Source organism: Chiloscyllium plagiosum, chromosome 4 (assembly GCF_004010195.1).
Source record: "Chiloscyllium plagiosum isolate BGI_BamShark_2017 chromosome 4, ASM401019v2, whole genome shotgun sequence".
In the NCBI taxonomy this organism is placed as follows: Eukaryota; Metazoa; Chordata; class Chondrichthyes; order Orectolobiformes; family Hemiscylliidae; genus Chiloscyllium; species Chiloscyllium plagiosum.
The window spans coordinates 100583632-100604367 of NC_057713.1; the positions used below are offsets into that span (position 1 = coordinate 100583632).

At 40.0% G+C, this 20736-nt stretch overlaps 1 protein-coding gene across 2 annotated transcripts in view; it reads right to left on the reverse strand.

Annotated features, from left to right (window-relative positions):
- Positions 1–20736, reverse strand: part of nudcd1 (NudC domain containing 1) — a 124792-nt gene that overhangs the window by 65302 nt on the left and 38754 nt on the right. For both annotated transcript variants that reach the window (XM_043688747.1, XM_043688748.1), the window contains 3 exons: positions 15318–15503; positions 12418–12598; positions 8844–9032 (listed from right to left, as the gene is read on the reverse strand). In XM_043688747.1, coding sequence (XP_043544682.1) covers positions 8844–9032; positions 12418–12598; positions 15318–15503 — 556 coding nt within the window. The remainder of the gene's footprint in view (positions 1–8843; positions 9033–12417; positions 12599–15317; positions 15504–20736) is intronic.

The following is a 20736-nucleotide window of genomic DNA, read 5'->3' on the forward strand; positions in this document are numbered from 1 at the left end:
ACCTGGTTGTGGCGACGCTGCGGGGAATAAAAAGCTGAAGCATATTCTAGCAGACTCGCCTCTTGGTCGTTTGTTCTGTGTCAGACTACTCTCCTACGAACCTGACCTTGAGAATTTTTTAAAACAACATTCCACAATGTAGTCAATTAAAATGCAAATTGAATCTCATTTTGTACATATTTTCTGGTTCCAGCTTATCTACAACTAAAACCAGTCCAGGGCTCTGGCAAAAAGTCACACTGGACTTGAAACATCAACTGTTCCTCTCTCCACAGATGTTGCCAGATTGCTAAGTTTCTCCAGCATTCATTTATTTATAAATCTTGGTCCATTGCTTGAACAAACTGCAGTGTAAACAGTACTGTTAACAAATGTCACTAACCTGCTTTTAAAAAGTGCAGTAATCCATTTCACTATTGTCGGCTTTTTAATATTCTCTGCTTATTCTGCACCTTATCCCCACCAAAGGCAAAACATGAGAAGTTTTTCCCAAGGAATAATGCATGACAGTAAACAAATATCATCATTCACACTGGTTTCAGCCAAGCTGACAACTATAAACTATTCCCCTTTACCATGACGTTTGCTCTCAATTGTAAAATTATACAGCACAGAGAAAGACCATACAGCCAATCAATGCCGCATGGTCAGTTTAAAAATAAACAACAGATTTTATCCCGCTCTCCTTCTCTGTACCCCTTTTCCCCCCTTTGGATATTTAATTCATTTTTGAAAGCTACTGATGGATCTATATCCACCAATTCTAAATTCTAACGACTTATTGTGTAAATATAACATACCACCTATTGCCTCATTTTTATAGACAACTGATAGTACTAAATAAGTGCTGAACAAAGGGATGAGCTGTTGGAAGAATTTTGTTTTGCAACATCAGGATTGATAAGAATAACAAATTTCAAAGAACATTGACTGGTTGGCAAGCAGACTCTGATTGGTTGAGGTATTGCCATTGAGAATGTGCAAGGGAACAGTTAGCCCTAACCGGTTATTTAACTTCAAAAAAAGAAAAACTGGTTCTGATTGGTTAAGATATGCCATGGGAAAATACACTGGAGAACAATGCCTGCCAAGTGTTTGTTAATTGCATAGACATTGTGCCTTTACAAATGCCTCTCTGTTGCAAAGGTCTGCGTCCTGCATACCAATATACGTACCCTATATGTAAGCTTAAGTGAACCACTCTGTGAATCCAACCGATTTTCGTAAATCAATTTCTTACACACTTGGGATTATTCAACAAATGCTTTATATATGCATGGTATCACACTTAACATCAGGAATTCTGCTTAGAGTTTTGCAAGCTGGTTAAGGGCAGTCAGCACTCTAGCCACTGCGAATAGCTGAAGAGACGTGTCAGTTGGTATGATCCACCAGTCTTTGTGATACATGGTTGACATTCCTGGCACCACATTGGCATTGAAATTCCCACATGCCACATTACTTATCTGTATGGTAGGCAGAATTGTTCAAAAAAATAACTTTTTACTAGCACCTAGTTGGTGAAAAATAGCACCTGTGACCTTACTGCAAAACAGCAATGTGAAATAGCTAGCTTCAAACGTTGCTCAAATTTCTTTTCCAGGGTAATTTGAGAGAGGTGAGGCTTTTTTTTTTAAAAAAAGGAAGCAAGTGACAGCCTTAGACCCATTCATGAGATTTTACAATATACAGCAAGCTATCTTAATCAGAACGCCCTAACCACCTCATTGAATGTCATGTTGTATGCTGACATCTCCTCTGATAAATGCAAGATGCCAAACTTCAACAGCATGTCTCTATTATCATTAAAACTCTAACTTTTCCTACCAAAAGAGCTGCTACTGTAAGTCCGTATCAATAATGGAAAAATCCTTTGGAGGAATACTGTACGATGCAAATCAATGGTAAAAACTATTACAACTGCAACTGAAGTTATTGGCTTTAGCACGTGTTCTCAAATCTTCAATTTCTTTTTGGAATTTCTGGCATTGATGAATGGCTGCCTTCAAGCCAGTCATTAGTGGTTTCTCCTTCAGCTCAGTCTTGTAGTTTAAACACTATTAGCTATTTCTCCAAAATCTTTTTTGAAATGTCTTAGTAACCTAGGATACAAATGGACATTTATTTGTTTTTTTTTCTTAATCACAGGATGCATTAATCATTCTGTAGTTGAAGGTGTTGAAGAAAAGGAAAAATATCGAAGACCAAATTAACTCTATGTTCAGTGCATTCAGGATCATTTTTCTCTATGATTTCCATATGAATCTTACAGAAATCCTTCGAAGGATGACAATTTTGTTTGGGCATTGTTGGGATATGGGCACTGTTGACGATATCAGCACTCATTGACCACCTAGAGTTGAGTTTCAGAAGGTGGTGGTGAGCTGTCTACCTGAATTGAGTGTATGTGGTCTAGATGCACTAAAAGCTATTAGAAAAAAGGAGTTCTGGATGTTGACAATTAAGCAACAGCAATAGATTTCAAAACCAATATGATGTGCGATTTGGAAGGGAATTTGTAGAGGATGATTTTCCCACAGACATGCTGCCCTTGTCCTTCAAGATGTTAAAGGTTGCAGGTTTTGGAATACTGGCAAGAAAATCTTGGCAAGTTACTGCAGTGCATTCTGTAGGTACTGCATATTGCAGCCACTATGTTCTACTGGTGAACGGAGTAGATGCTTAATATGGTGGATTGGTTGGCAACCAAGCAGAAAATTGAAGAATGTAAACTGGACATTTCTAACCAAAATTCAGAGTGAAGTTTCTTTCAGTCAAAAAAACTTTGAAATTAAATATTTATAACATTAGTTAGAAAACAATAAATTAAGGAAATGTGGAGGAAAGAAAAGGTATACAAGGTGTAGTATTAGAAAGAGGAAAAAAGTAAAAGATTTGCTGCATTTTGTTTCAATACAACAAAGAGAATAAGTCATAATTTGTTCCATATTGAAAAGCTTACGCTAGCAAAATGTTTTAACTGGCTTATGAACCAACATACTCTAAGTTGGTAAAAAATTAAATACTTGAAATACTAGATGTTGACTGCATCATCACGATCTCTGATATCAGAGTAGTCAATTGAGTGAGAAAGTGAGAAGACTCTCTGCCTTAAATAAAATTTACTGGCAAAGTTGCATTATTACTTAAGTGATTTCTCCCACATTTCATTTCAATTACTTAGATGTTTTTACACTGATTATGTAGACCTCTTCATCAACTGGAATATTTGATCAACTGGCACATTCTTGACCCCATTGGTGCCAATTAATAAAATGACTGCTATAATATACAGGATATTTTTAAAGATAGAAGAATGTTTTTATTTAAAAGAAAAGTGCTTGTAGGACTCCATCTTGTCTCTCTCTTTGGATATATAGATCCTACAGCTGAGGCAAAGGTGCCTAACTGCTCTATGACATACCACTGGTATTTGGATTGAGGACAGAACAGTCTACTACTGATCCTCTGATTTTTTTTTTAATTCAATTTCATCTGCTGTAAAATACCTGAGACCATAACCAATGTTTCTATGTAAAGGAGCAGCTCAGATCAACAAGTCAGTAAAACCTTTTTAAAAAGTTATAAAGAGATTTCAAACACTTACAATTAAATATATTATTGATAACATTACAAACGTGCTAAGCGTGGCGTTAATTTGCAATTAGCAAGATACCAAAAATACTGACAGATGTCACATGAAGTTCCATTAAATCTGCCAAACAGGAGGGCAACCTAAACTGCTAATGGCCACAAATCAAACACAACAGACTGCAATTTTAAGTAATGGCTGATTTAGAAAATCTCACATAATTCGGTGTTCAGCTATTAACATTCCTGATGAAGGGCTTATGACCGAAACCAGGACTTTCCTACTCCTCGGATGCTGCCTGATCTGCTGTGCTTTTGCAGCGCCAAACCTTTTGACTATTAACATGGAAAACCAGTTTGAAGCATCCCTATTTTGAATTTAGTTTTAGAACATTAAATTGATGAAATGTCCACATACAAGCTGTGTACAATTTGTCAGACATATACTTCGCACAAACTGCAGCCTTTATATTCAGTACTATATGTCCTATGGTTCAGCTAAAATTGTAAAAATCGAAGAGGACATCACATCATGCTAATACAAAAGGTTCACAATTTACTGTTAAGTTTTCTTTCAATATCCAAAAGCATATGTCTTTCTTGCTGTCAATGCTCCCTATTATCTTGAACTGCACAGGGTTTTATGTTGAGATGTATGCAAAGCTGCAGTGATAATCCTATGGGGAAACTCATGTGAAGCAGAACAGGCATCAATAACAATTTGAGGCAACAACAAAAAAGGCAATTGGTGCTGGTTCATTGATTACAGTAAATGCATTCAAGGATTGGCAATGCTATTAGTTAAACTACTATTCTTGTAAAGACTTTAATTCTGCATGCAATACAAAGACAGGCTCCAATATGCTATAGGAAAAATTACATTACTGCAGGAACATGTAGCTTAAGGTGTAAGACTGCTACCATCCACTATAGCTTGTTCCTCAAGGAATACATTCTCACATAAACTTCACATTCTTCCAATGCGAGCTTAGACAATGAGCTGGTGCTCTGAAGTGTGAAATTCCAATCTGATGTTTTGTGCCCAGGGCATATTAATCTTTGGTATTTCATAAAAATATGATTCCTCCCATCAAAATTACTTTTTATGTCCTTGTCTTCAAACTCATGAGAAACAAAAGGATGCATCACAATTTATCGTTGGGAATGTGTTTTTACAAGGAAACTAATTTCATGCAACAAAAATTCATCATGAGATTTTACTGCAAAAATATTTCCTCAACCCAGTCTCAGCAAACATTCCTCGCAGAACTACTCATTGAAACAGTCCTGATGATGCCAATATCTGTGTGTAGAAGTACTCTCTGACATTCGCTGAAGGTTGTTTAATTTGCTTTGGGAGAGCTTAAAGTAATTAAAAGCCTAATGTGATCTGAGCTTCTTTATAAACTATAAAACACTCAAGTTCAAATCTGGGGTAAAAGATCGCAAAACCAGGAGCCACAAATGTGAGACAGCTACCGATAAATCTAACGAGCAATTCAGGAGAAACAAGTACTTCGAATGTGGAATTTTCCACAACAGGAAGGGTTGAAATGAATCATATGAATACATTTTAAGGAGTAACTGGATAAATACAAGGGAGAAAGAAAAGGTGGATATGCTGATAGAATTTGATGAAGAGAATAGAAAGAGAAGGCCACCTATGTGTGGAATCGCAGGAAATGGGTTTACTGTGGAGAAGATGGAAGATAGAGAACATGGAAATAAACAGTAACATCTTTTAAAATGTCCATATTACAGAGCTGGTGCAGCTGGACTTCTTAAAACGCATAAAAAATGGGTTTACTGTGGAGAAGATGGAAGATAGAGAACATGGGGAAATAAACAGTAACATCTTTCAAAATGTCCATATTACAGAGCTGGTGCAGCTGGACTTCTTAAAACGCATAAAAGTGGATAAACCCCTGAAACCTGATTAGGTGTGCCCTTAGGACTTTGGGAAGCTAGGGAAGTGATTGTTGGGCAACTTGCTGAGATATTTGTATTATCGATAGCCACTGGTGAGGTGCCGGAAGACTGGAGATTGGTTAAAGTGGTGGCACTATTTAAGAAAGGTGGTTAAAAAAAAGCCAGGGAACTATTGACCAATGAGTCTGACATCAGTGGTAGGCAAATTGTTAGAAGGAAGCCTGAGGGACAGGATTTACATGTACTTGGAAAGGCAAAGACTGACTATGCATAGTCAACATGTTGTGCACAGGAAATTGGGGTCTAGCAAACTTTAGAACTTGTGGAACATAGAGAGAACAAGCCATCTGGATACAGAACTGGCTTGAAAGTAGAAGACAGAAGGTGGTGGTGGTGGATTGTTTTTCAGACTGAGGCCTGTGACTCGTAGTGTGCCAGGTAAAAACAATGACTGCAGATGCTGGAAAAATGAGGAAACTGTTGAAGCCCACATTGATGCTCTGGGGTTGAAGTGTTCTGAGGCGGAAGATGAGGCTTTCTTCCTCCAGGCGTCTGGTGGTGAGGGACCGGCGGTGAAGGAGGCCCAGGACCCCCATGTCCTCGGCAGAGTGGGAGGGGGTGTTGAAATGTTGGACCACAGGGCGGTGTGGTGGATTGGTGCGGGTGTCCCAGAGATATTCCCTAAAGTACTCTGCTAGAAGGCGTCCAGTCTCCCCAATGTAGAGGAGACCGCATTGGGAGCAACGGATAGTGGTATGCCACAGAGATCGGTGCTGAGTCCACTGCTTTTCATCTTAAATAAATAATTTGGATGTGAACATATGAGGTATGGTTAGTAAGGTTGCAGATGACACCAAAATTGGAGGTGTAGTGGACATTGAAGGAGGTTACCTCAGAGTACAACGGAATCTTGATAAGATGAGCCAATGGGCAGAGGAGTGGAAGATGGAGTTCAACTTAGATAAATGTAAGGTGCTACATTTTGGAAAGGCAAATCAGGACTGGACTTATACTCTTAATGGTAAAGTGACCTTGGAGTGCAGGTTCATAGTTCCTTGAAAGTAGAGTCCCAGGTAGGTAGGATAGTAAATGCGGTGTTTGGTGTGCTTAACTTTACTGGCCAATGCAGTGAGTATAGGAGTTGGGAGGACATGTTGCGACTGTACAGGACATTGGTTAGGCCACTTTTGGAATACTGCGCTCAATTCTAATCTTCCTGCTGTAGAAAGATGTTGTGAAACTTGAAAGAGTTCAGAGAAGATTTACAAGGATGTTGCCAGGGTTTGAGCTATAGGGAGAGGCTGAATAGACTGGGGCTACAATCCCTGGAGCATTGGAGGCTGAGGAGAGACCTTATAGAGGTTTATAAAATCATGAGGAGCATGGATAGGATGAATAGCTAAAGTATTTTCCCCTGGATGGGGGAAGTCTAAAACTAGAGGGCGTAAGTTTAAGGAAAGGGAGAGGGGGAGATTTAAAAGGGACCTAAGGGGCAGAGGGTGGTGCATGTATAGAATGAGCTGCCAAAGGAAGTGGTGGAGGCTGGTACAATTACAACATTTAAAAGGCAAACATTTCGTCCCCTGGCTAGGTGACATCATCAGTGCTTGGGAGCCTCCTGCGAAGCGCTTCTTTGATGTTTCCTCCAGTGTTTATAATGGTCTGTCCCTGCCGCTTCCGGTTGTCAGTTTCAGCTGTCCGCTGTAGTGGTTGGTATATTGGGTCCAGGTCGATGTGTTTGTTGCACTGTTAGCCCCCCTCAGGAAGCGGCCATTCTAATTCCGTTAGACACAATAAATCAAAAACGACAGAAGATGGAATACAAAATAGACAGGCAAGAGGCTGGAAGAACACACTAAACCAGGCCGCATCAGGTGGTGGAGACGTCGACGTTTCGGGTGTAACCCTTCTTCGGGATCAGGTGTTGAGTGTAAGGGAAGCTGCAGATATAGGGGGTAGTGGGGGCAGCGTGGTGAAGTAATCATTCTCATTTTGCGACTCTGAACATTCTGCTTGGTGCAGTTTTGGAGTGGAACTTGCACACTTGAAGGGGACACCTTGCATTTTACATTCGGGTACACCTACAAACTTGTCTCTAGCATTTCCAGTAAAGCGGGGACAGTTTTCACTCAGAAACAGGAGACAGAGAGAAAGAGATCGAGAGAGAGAGAGAAAAAGAGAGCGAGCACCAGAGACAGGGGGAGAGGGACAGAGAGAGAGAGACAGAGAGAGGCAGAGAGAGACAGAGACAGAGTGAGAGATAGAGAGAAAGAGAGAGCATGTTTTGGCTGGTGACATTGCCAGTGGAATGGAGAGCTGGGATCCAACTAGGAAAACTAAGCTGTAAAATGAATGTACCGAGCGTGGCGAACGATTTCACACCTCGGAGATTTATGCTCTGCCGCCTGAGGTAGCTGGCGCTGACTCGCCATCACTTCAAATAACAGCAAAGAAATGGACAAATAGTGCAAAGGTTCTGGATGCTACCGACATTCTGGCAATAATACTCACGACGTGTGCTCTGGAACTTGACACCTGCCAAGCCAAGCTGTTTCAGTACCAGTACGACACTGGCATCTACCGACAGTGTGGAACATCACCGACGTATATTCAGCACAAAAACACAGGACAAATACAAACACATCGACCTGGACCCAATATACCAACCACTACAGCGGACAGCTGAAACTGACAACCGGAAGCGGCAGGGACAGACCACTATAAACACCGGAGGAAACATCAAAGAAGCGCTTCGCAGGAGGCTCCCAAGCGCTGATGATGTCGCCTAGCCAGGGGACGAAACGTTTGCAACAAAAACTTCCAGCTCGGCGAACAGAACCACAACAACGAGCACCCGAGCTACAAATCTTCGCACAAACTTTGAATTTAAAAGGCATCTGGATGAGTATAAGAAAAAGAAGGTTTTAGAGGGATATGGGCCAAATGCTTGCAAATGGGATTAGATTAATTTAGGATATTTGGTTGCTATAGATAACTTGGACTGAAGGGTCTGTTTCCATTCCGTACAACTCTATGGCTCTAGGTTCCTGTAGAACATAAAAGGAGGATACAGACCAGTTTGACCTTATGGCTTGTTTCTGTGTTGGAATATTTGCAATTACATACAGGAAATCAAAAATGTCAAAAACAAAAAACAAAGCATCATAAAGTGAAAGAACAGGTAACATTAATAATGTACCTCATCACTTCACAGATACTGGCTGAACTGCTATGTAGTTTCTTCAGTTTTGATTTTTCAAAAATTATATTCTGCTAAAGCAGGAATATGAAGAATTAAAAGCCGCACCAGCATGAAATCTGACCTTTTTTCTGGTTGGTGTCCATTTTCTCCAATTTCTGTTCCTCTACACATTTTCCGTCAATCTGGACAAACTTGAAAGGTTTGTCAGAAGCTATCATCAGGCCAGTGCCATCCTGCTCTACAGCTGCATAATGCGGAGCTAGTTTCCCACGTAGAGTTCGGTGCCTTGAAACTTCATATTTGTTGCTCTCTGCAAATAAAAACATAAGAAAAAAAGCATATAATACACAAGGAAAGAGTAAAATTTTTTAACAAGACAAGTGAGAAAATGCATTGACCACTGAACATGAAGAAATTTTCTCACTTCTCTCCTACATTAAATAATTCAGGAAAGTGTTTCTACAACCATCCTCTGCAGCCTTGCTGAAGGGGGTATTCTTCAATTATGATCCCAGCAAATTATCTGGCAAGCTATTAGATCATTCAGACACTTCAGCCAACTTATCCTCATGAATCTTGATTTCAATTTCACCTGCGTTCAGAAGTCATGTTACTTCAAATCAGAAAGGGAACCCTCACTTGGTTTCTTTCCTTATCCCATCCCAGGACGCAGGAACCAAGCGTGGCTAATCAACGCCTTGTCTGAGACTAGCTATACTGCCACAAGCAAGGAACTTCCCACCAAAGCAAAATATTAAGGATGCTGGATAACTGAAATAAAAACAGAAATTGCTGGAGAAATGCAACAGTTCTGCCAGCATCTGTGGAAAGAAAACAAAGGAGTTCACGTGTTAAGTCCAAAGTCCCTTCTACAAAAAAAGAACTTGAACTTAGCAATTACACCATTTAGACCACTTACGAGCCCAGCATTTGGGACATTTTGCTCAAAATGCTCTGGACCATTTCAAAGGAGCAATCACTCAATGTCCTTCCTTTCAAAGGCTACTCAATTAAAGCACAGAAGCATCTGTCATCTAGATTTAATACATTTGACAGCAAGACTTTGTTGAAGCATTCAGAGCTCAATATAGTTATTTCAGAGGAGATAGAATACAAAGATCCAAAGCATATAGCCAAACAATGATACTGCAATATAGCCAAAGGATCAGCAGCATTCACAGAGGATTGTAAAGTTTGGCAACTTCTTTACTTGCCCCTAGTATTCTTTCCCTACTCTTGTAATGCAAAATTTATACGCAAATCCACCACATCGCACTGCCAAACATTACACCTACATGTACCAACCTGCTGCTGAAAACCTCTCAAACATTTTAATTACCTCAGGACCTGACTATTTCAATGTTCACTGGCTGGCTTCTCATCCTTCACCTGCTATGAACTTAAGCTCATATTGAACTCTGGTATCCTTGAACCAACTTGCATCAAGTTTCACCTCCTCAGAACTGCATGTTCACTGACCATCATTGATTCCTAGCTCAGCAAAGTATTGGTTTTAAAATATTCATCCTATGCTTAAATTCCTGTATGGCCTTCCCCGGCTCTCTCTGTAACATTTTCCAACCCTACAACCCTAAGAACTCTGATTTTCTTGCATCTGGCCTGTTCTGTGTTCCCTATTCCCTTTTCCCCAAAGATGAAGTGATGTACATTCCCGATATAAACAAAAATTGAAACCAGTAGTCTGCATTTGTTATGAATCAACCATTATTCTACTAACAGTGTGTCACAAAACTGAAACATTGAACAAGTTGTTAAATTTGAATCGTCTGTTAAATTATTCAATATGCTGTTCATCCTTTGCTTATTTCACATCTTAATTTAAATTTACCAGTGCTCCTTAGACAGCATGTTCCAAATCTATGACTACTAACATCCACAAGGACAAGGGCAACAGATACATGGGAAACACCACCAACTGCAAGTTCCCTTCCAAGCCAAGTTATGGCTTCTGCTGGGTCAAGGTCCTGGAACTCGACTCTTCCAAGATCCACCTATTGTAGGGTAATATGGCCTGGCCCAGCCAACAAAGCCTAAACCTCCTCAACGGATGTTTAAAAATTGACTAATTGTAAACTCCCACAAATTGAATCCTTAAAATTCAGCATTCACTCAACTTCTTGATCAATATCAGGAGCTATGTAGGACAGTCCTCTCCAACTAATTGCATTGGAGCCTGAGCAATATTGAAACATACCAGAACTGGTTACCAAAGCTAAATGCATAATCAAGCATTTGAAGTGGAATTTTCAGAACAAAAAAATGCCACAGAAATGTAAACTCCTTACAGTCACAGAATCCCTACAGTGTGGAAGTAGGGTATTCGGCCCATCGAGCAACCCACTCAGACCATTTCCCTTCCCTATCCCTTTAAACCTGCATTTCCCACGGCCAAACCACCCAACCTGTATATCTTTGGACTGTGGAAGGAAACCGGAGCACATGCAGGAAACCCACACAGACATGGGGAGAATGTCTTTGTGAAGTATGCATACTAATGCAGCCAGAGTCATCGAGATGTACAGCATGGAAATAGACCCTTCGGTTCAATTCGTCCACACCAACCAGATTTCCCAACCCAATCTAGCCCCACCTACCAGCACCCGACCCATATCCCTCCAAACCCTTCCTATTCATATACTCATCCAGAAGCCTTTTAAATGTTGCAATTGTATTAGCCTCCACCACTTCTGGCACCCCACACACGCACCACCCTCTATGTGAAAAAGTTACCCCTTAGGTCTCTTTTATATCTTTCCCCTCTCACCCTAAACTTGTGCCCTCTAGTTCTGGACACCCCCATGCCAGGGAAAAGACCTTGTCTATTTACCCTATCCATGACCCTCATGATTTTATAAAACTTTAAGGTCACAATTGAACCCGAATCCCATGCGCTGCGAGGCAGTGCTAACCACTGAGCCACCTTCCTAACAAACATTCCATTAATTCCATTGAAGGTTTGGTGAGTTGCTGCATTCAAATTTTTAAGTATGTATTACAGGCAAACTTGAATTTTTTGATGCGTGAAAATCAATTTGAATTAAAGTAGATGACATACTGGCTGCATAATTTCTGACAATACCAGCTGCAAATTGTTGCTCGACCTCACACAATTGTTGATGCTTCAGCTTGAATGTCATCTAGCCTGCTGGTATTTAACATCTGTATCAACAGATGATGGCATATAAACATTTGACAACAAAATCAATCCGACTCATAAAACCTCTATGTTTTAAGAAAAAGGACAAGCACACTGGAGTCTTTCCAAGATACTGATTTTATCACAGGATTTAGATGGTTGCTGTAAACCACTCATGATTTGGTTCTTGAAGCTTAACAATCTACACACAAATACCAGACTGCTAACCTGGAAGCAGATATCTATTAAACTCAACAAAACTTCATGAATAATGAGCCCAACAATAATGAGCATAAATTTTAATCCCTAAAATTATGGATGAAGACAAAGATAAATAATGTATACACCATTAGTTAAGTCATTTTTAATCTTTGGAGGTTTTAATAGAAATTGTATCGAACTGCTTTGTTTAACATCTGTGCAAAAGGGTTTGAAGTAATGGACTCATAACATTCTAGTTTTGCCTCACTGTGCAAAGATATTACTGAATACAAATTTAAAACAATCATTTTCAGTAAAGAAACAGATGATAACTTACCATTATTTGCATTAGTGATGGTTAGCCAATCTACAGCCGAATGGAACCCACTTCCTCTGATGTTTGACTCATCCTTCTCTGTCCTGAGTAAAACAACATCTATTGAGTGGGTGCTATCTTTAAGGTAAGAATGGCTATGGACTATCACAAAGGGCTCTTCAAGTTCTTGCTGGTACATTATCTGGAAGAGGAGAGTGGTCAAAAGTACAAAAGGTTGGATTTAGACATTCTAAACATTACAAGATGAATCTCCAAGTTTCAAAAACCCTACTTTAAAACTGGGTTATTCCATGACAGCTTTCAGACTTCTTCATTGAGATCCTAACAGTCGCATTAAGATGGAAACTATAAGGATCTTGAAGTTTTTGCAATGATTTGAGATTTCAGTCACAAATTAATATCACAAAGAGGTCAGAAACATTATGTGCAGAAACATCAAGATTTTCTTTCCTTGCAAGCAGAATCTGGAAGGACTAAAATACTCTCAGAGTTCCCAAAGTTGTAGTTTTCCTCTGAAAAATCTTTGGGTACTGTACTTTGCAAATATCAGTACAAAAAGAACACTTTTATAAATATCAAGATCAGAATATCAAACTTAGCTCCTGGCCTTAACGTTGTGAAACAACACAAATAAACCCAACAGACTGGATGAGCCAATTAGCCTGTTTCTGAATTATAGATTCTATGTAATGCTCTGGCATGTCTGTAGACAAGTAACAGTTTGAGCTTTTGTGTGAAAGCAACTTAAGTGCTCAAGGCCAGAATTTTATTTTAAATCAGAACAAAGCACCAACTGAACCATATAGGTTTTAATAAAAAGGATCAAATAAAGGTCAGCAAAATTGTAAAATGTGCAACAAAATACGTGCAAAATTCTAAGTTACGGAGGGTTGTCACAAGTTAAATAAGGAAAGATTGTGCCCTTTCTGAATACTGTGCAGAGTTCTGGTCACTGTGTTAGAAAAAGAATAAAAAAGCACTGGGGAAGATACAAAAAAAGACTTACTTACATGATAATACAACTGGGAGGTTATAAGTATCAACAAAATACTAAAAACAAGTTAGAGCCCTTTCTCCCGAGAATATAGAAGGCTGAAGGATGATCTGATACAAGATTTTAAAATTATGAAGTGGTTTGACAGGTTAAATGGAGAGAAAATGTTTCCACTTGCGAGGCAATTAAACACTATGGGTCTTATATAAAAGGTACCAGTCAATAACAAATCCATTAGGGAAGTCACCTGCAACGTCTTTACCCAAAAAGAGGTTAGAATGTGGAACTTGTCACCCATAGTAAAAGGTTTCATGTGATTGAAGGATATGTTAAAGGGAAGGAGGAAAGACCATAAGACATAGGAGTATAAATTAGGCCATGCAGCCCATCAAATCTGCTCCACTATTCAATCATGGTTGACAAGTTTCTCAACCCCATTCTTCTGCTTTCTCACTGTAACCCTTGATACTCAAGAACCTGAGTCTTAAACGTACTGAATGACTTGGCCTCCCCAGCCTTCTGTAGCAATGAATTCCGTAGATTCACCACTCTCTGGCTGAAGAAGTTTCTCTTTATCTCCGTTCTAAAAGGTCTTCCCTTTACTCTAAGGCCGTCTCTCCTACCAATGGAAATATCTTTTCAACATCTACTCTGTCCAGACCATTCAGTATTCTGTATGTTTCAATTATATACCCTCTTATCTTTCTGAATTCTATGGAGAATAAACCCAGAGAACATATGAGGAACACAGCTTTTCGGTCCTGGAACAATTCTCGTGAACCTTCTCCGAAGATGCTCCAGGGACAGTACATCCTGAGATATGGGTCCCAAAACTGGGTACAATACTCCAAATGTAGTCTAACCAGAGCCTTATAGAGCCTCAGAAGTACATTGCTGCTTTTATATTCAAGTCCTCTCAAAATAAATGCCATCATTGCATCTGCCTTCCTAACTACTGACTCAACCTGCAAGTTTACCTTGAGAGAAAGGTTTGTAAATATGTTCATTAGCTGAGGTGATGATGAATGGAGGAGGCTTGTGTGTAGTACTTATACCAGCATGGACCAACTTGGTCAAATGACTTCTTAAATATTCATGACTGTATAAAAGAAATTTTCTATCCTAAATTGTTGCTTTGACACAAAGACTAATTCAGACGGAGTCCACTAGATCTTTTAAGGCACTGGAATCTTTTTGGTGGTGTTCTGGCAAAGATTTATCTTTCAAATATTGGGTAAAATAAATTCCATGTGATTAGAAATCTTTTAACATTCAACAGCTTGATTGCAAGCTAAAACACATGGATTATAGAAACTGATCTTTCCTTCCCATCATTGCAGAGAGAGGATTTAGCAATGGGTGAGGCACTGAGGGAATTTATAGATTGTGACATCTTACCGATTTCCCTATCAGCTGAGGTGGTTGTAATACCAGCCACAAGTCTCAATAGAAACAGTTCACACTGTTCAGTGACAAGCCATTTGAAAATACTTTTCACATTAAAAGGAGTTCTGTTTGTGACCAGTAAATTGTGATTATATAATCCCACCATCAGCATATGTATTCAGTCCCACTAAAATCAGCAAAATATCTCAGAGACGGCACAACCAGATCTGATCTTGTACACTAACTGCAAAGGGAGATTTGGGAAATCTCTACTGAAATTCTATTTCAAGGTATTCCCTTTTTGAATATTTTGTTTGGTCAAATTCAGGGCATAGGTTTAATAAAAAGTCAAGTGTGACAAATCCTACAGAGGTGTTAATGCCTTTTTTCCTGCACTTGCTCTCCCATTCAACAGCTGCAAATGATTACTATGTTCCCTCCAAAAACAAAAACCAAACAATAATGCAAAGTTATAAAAGTCCATAAATATTCATAGCTCACTTGCTTAACATTAACTTACCTCCCATTTCTCAATGTTATTTGCTCCACGTTTGCCTGTTCTGATGAGATAAAGCTTTCCTGTTCCATCTGACAAGGATACCCACGAAGGTGATGTAAAATGCATAGAAGCGCAGACTAAGGTATCACAAGATTTAATCTCTGGTGATAGACGGAATACTTCTCGGGGTTTGCTTATTGCAGTATCCTATATGCATTTTAAAAATCAGGACATAAATGAAGATTGGATCAACCAGATTTTAAGAAAAGAAAGCTAAACCAAATTCATGCATCACATTTTCACCTTAGCATAAGTATTCTGAAATGTTACTGGAAGATAGATAAATATACAACTACAGTTTAGCAACTAAAAAAAAATTGGATAAACAGCCTGACAAAGAAAAACATAGGAATTGTAGACTAACAAAAATGAAGGGCCATCTACTTCACCTAACACCCTGCTTGTCAAATGACAAACATGATGGAGCTATTGATCAATCACAGCAATCAATTTCTTAATGAGGCTACAACAGATCCAGACATGAGGTGAGGTGGAGACGACTTGCGAGTCAGAGTCAGAGTCATACAGCAGGGAAACAGACCCTTCAGTCCATGCCAACCAGGTTTCCTAAACTGAATCACTCCTATTTGCTTGCACTTGGTCCATATCCATCTAAACCTTTCCTATCCAAGTACCTGTTCAAATGTCTTTTAAATGTTCTAATTCTACTCACCTCTACCACTTCTTCTGGCAACTCGTTCCATTTACGCACAACCCTTTACGTGAAAAAGTTACCTCTAGGATCCATTTTAAATCTTTCCCCTCTCACCTTAAACCTGTGTCCCCTAGTTTTGGATTTCCTTAACACAGAAAGGAACCTTGGCTGTTCACTTAATCAATGCCCCTCAAGATTTTATAAACTCCACAGCCTCCTAAACTCCCAGCTTGTCCAGCCTCTCATTATAACTCAAACCCTCCAGTAACATCCTTGTAAACCTTTTTTGTACCCTTTCTAATTTAATAACATCCTTCCTATAGCAGGGTGAATAGAATTGTATGCAGTACTCCAAAAGTGCCTTATCAATGTCTTGTACAGACACAAGATGATATCCCAATTCCTGTACTCAATGCTCTGGCCGATGAAGCCAAGTGTGTCAAATGCCTTCTTCACCATCCCGTCTAATGGGACGCCACTTTCAAGAACTGTGTACCTGCACCCCCTAGATTTCCCTGTTTGACAACATTCCCCAAGGCCCTACCATTTACCTTGGAGGTCCTGCCCTGGATTGTCTTTCCAAAATGCAATACCTCACATTTATCTAAATTAATGTCTATTTGCCATTCCTCGCCCACTGGTGCACTTGATCTTCTTCACTGTCCACTATATCACCAATTTTGATGTCATCCACAAATCTACTAACCATGTTTCCAATATTCTCATCCAAATCATTTATATAAACGGATTTAATGCTTTTAGCATAAAGTTGCAAATCTCTCAGATTATTCCAGAATCAGTAGGAATTAATCCTCCTCAAAACATACATAGAAGAAAAAACATAGGGATCATTTCTTGGTTCCTACAGCCAGACAAAACATATAGTTACAGTCCTAGAGAGTCCAAGCTCCACTAAAACTATTCGACATAAGTATACCTCCCAAAAGTGTAGAAATATGGCTATTGTAGCCACTATTAGATGACTGATTATCAGGCATCCAAAGTGGATGTGTGGAGAAAGGTTGGAGACACTGGGTAATGTATAAAGCCTCCCTTTTATGGCTTATATTGATGAATGGTCTATGTATATACAGCTTGTACAGGTACTGACTAATTGCACTGCACAAGTGTTAGACAAGTGAATCATCAACTTTACTTTTCTGCAAAAAATTACAACCAGAAAACATAAAAAAGGGGAAATTCAAAATGTCATTACTAATCCAAAGCTTGTTGTGTGCGTGCAATGAACTATTGGAGCATTGAGTGTGTGGTGCTGGAAAATCACAGCAGGTTAGGCAACATCAGAGGAGCAGGATGATCGACATTTCAGACAGAAGCCCTTCATCAGGAATCAGGCTTTTGCCCGAAATGTCGATTCCCTTGCTTCTCGGATGCTGCCTGACCTTCTGTGCTTTTCCAGTACCACACACTCGACTCTGATCTCCAGCATCTGCTGTCCTCACTTTCGTCTATTGGAACGCTGAGTTAACTCTTAACTATGGTAATGTTATTCTGCAAATTAATTATAAGAATGTAAACATGGAAACAGGAAATCGAAAAGATGTTTGGGAGGCTACAAGATAGGAGAAATGAAGTCAAGCATTAAGTGCATTTCAAAAGCAGGATGGGGATGTCAAAAGACAAAGTTATGGACATTCTGAATGCACACAGCACAACAAAATGCTCATTAGACTTGTCCCCAGGAGAACTTTTGATTTATTGATTTGTGGGATGTGGGCACTGACTGAGCCAGTATTTTATTGCCCATCCCTAGGTACCCTTGAAGTGGTTGAAGTGTCTGAAATGCTGGTAAAGCACAGCAGGTCGGGCACCATCCGAGGAGAAGGAAAAATCAACGTTTTGGGCAAAAGCCCTTCATCTTTTGCCCAAACATTGATTCTCCTGCTCCTCGGATATGGTCTGACCTGCTGTGCTTTTCCAGAACCACACTCTCGACTCTAATCTCCAGCATCTGCAGTCTTCACTTTCGCCCTTGAGATGGTGGGAAGATGCCTTCTTCAATCAGGTAGACCCACAATGCAGTTAGGGAGGGAGTTCCACATTGCGACCCAATGACACTGATGGAATGACAATACATTTTGAAGTCAGGATGGCCATTGGCTTGAAGGTGGTTTATTTTTTGCCCTTGTCCTTCTAGATGGTCATGGGTCTAGAAGAGGTTGTCTTTGGCACATTTCTGCAGCATATCCTGTAGATAGTATCGGCAGCGTATGTTAATGTCAGTAGTGGGAGTGGAAGTTGATGGTTGTGATGCCAATCAAGTGTGCTGCATCGTTCTGGATGGGGTCAAATTTCTAGAATGTTGTTGGAGCTGCATTCATCCAGACAAGTGGGGAGCATTCCATCACTCCCGACATGTTCCTTGTAGATGGAGGACAGGATTGGGGAATCAGGACGTGAGTTACTTACTGTAGTATGCCTAGTCTCTGACCTGCTTTTGTAGCCATGGTATTTAATATGGATATTTCAGTTCAGTTTCTGCTCAATGGTAAACTACAGGATGTTGATAGTGGGAATTCAATGACATTTACCATCAAGGGCAGTGGCTAGATTAGATTAGATTACATTACAGTGTGGAAACAGGCCCTTCGGCCCAACAAGTCCACACCGACCCGCCGAAGCTCAACTCATCCATACCCCTACATTTACCCATTACCTAACACTACGGGCAATTTAGCATGGCCAATTCACCTGACCTGCACATCTTTAGATTGTGGGAGGAAACCGGAGCACCCAGAGGAAACCCACGCAGACACGGGGAGAATGTGCAAATTCCACACAGTCAGTCGCCTGAGGCGGGAATTGAACCCGGGTCTCAGGCGCTGCAGGTATAGTTACAACATTTACAAGTAATTTAGACAGGTACAGTAATAGGATAGATTCAGAGGGATATGGGCCAAATGCAAGTTTAGTTTGGGAAACTGAGTTGCCATGGATGACTTGAGCTGAAGGGTCTGTTTCCATGCTCTATGACTATGGAAACAGACCTGGGAACACCACCAACTGCAAGTTTATTTCCACTGTGCCACCGTGCCACCCACAAGGCTAGCCTCTTATTGGAGATGGTCATTGCCTGTCATGTGGCACAATTGTTGCTTGCTATTTTTCAGCCCAAACTGCCCTACGGAGAGAGATTTGGCAAACTGAGCCCATATTTTCTAAAGTTTTGACGTACAAGAGGTGATCTGACTGAAACTAAAAAAAAATTTAAAGGGGTAGACAGGGTAGATGCAGGTAAGATCTTTCCTTGTCTGGAGTCTAGAACTGGGGCCATAATTTAAAAATAAAGGTGGATGTCATTTAGGTCCGTGATGAGGAGAAATTCTTTTACTCGTGATTATGAAATTTTGGACTTCTCTATATTGTGGAAGTTCATTCTTTGAGTTTAAGGTACAGAGTGTTACATTTCTGATTCCCAGTGGCAAACAGGCTTTTTAAGCATGGAGCGGGTAAAAGGTATTGAAGTGTTCTGCAGTCATGATGGTATTGAATGTTGGGGCTGAATGGCTTACTCCTGTTGATATATTCCTAACTTTTCCACTCTCCTTTAATTGGACAATGCAATTGCACATCCCCCCCATATTGGCATCATTATGCAGAAAAAAATGCCAATACTGTTTCTTAGTAAGTCCTTTACAACTTTGTAAAACTTCAGCTAAAAAGATTTCAGAGTCCAGATCAGCTAATTTATTCAACCATCAAGATCAACAGATTGTAGCATCAGTAGTTCAAGAAAAGCAGTTGTTGTTTTGGACTTCATGTTGCTCACAGTTAGATTCTAGTTACCAATGTGTTGTTCCCAGAACAGAAATCCACCAAAATATCTCAAGCAAAACAATTTACTTGTTCCTTACATTTATTTTAGTGGGTGAGTAGATGGGAAAATCAGTACAAAAGGGTGAAAGTCCAGTCAATCATGTACATTGGATGGGATTTTCTGGTCAGTGGTAAATCAAATGGCACTTGTTGGCCACCTTGCTGACACACAAGGTCTTTGCAGGTTTCTGAGCGGAAAACTGCTCTTATCCAGCATAAGGTACTTTAAGAGTGGGATGAGTATCAGCATGACTCATCAAATAATCAATGACAGAATCCTCACTGAGTCATGCAGAATCTAAACCAGAAGGTATAAAGTAGACAGTACATATAAGATTCAAACCATGATCAAAAAAATCGAGATAAAGTTTGGGAAACACAGGTGGAGTTAGGAAAAACAAAAGATAAAATTTTGAGACAGCCAAAGCAAAAAGCAAGCACATCTCGAATATTAACGTTTGAAAGAATGAGACTTCTCACTTATAAAATTAAATGTTCAGTGCCGGTGAGTCTGTTTAGCTTCTCCACTTAAATATTTCTCAGTAATTTACCCTTTCTTGAAACAAAATTCGAAATGAGTTTCTTTTCTCGTAACCCTGACTTATCTTCTTCTTTGATGGAAATGTGTTGCTGGAAAAGCGCAGCAGGTCAGGCAGCATCTAGGGAACAGGAGAATCGACGTTTCGGGCATTAGCCCTTCTTCAGGAATGAGGAAAGTTGGTCCAGCAGGCCAAGATAAAAGATAGGGAGGAGGGACTTGGGGGAGGGGCGTCGGAAATGTGATAGGTGGAAAGAGGTCAAGGTGAGGGTGATAGGTCAGACTGGGGTGGGGGCGGAGAGGTCGGGAAGAAGATTGCAGGTTAGGAAGGCGGTGCTGAGTTCGATGGA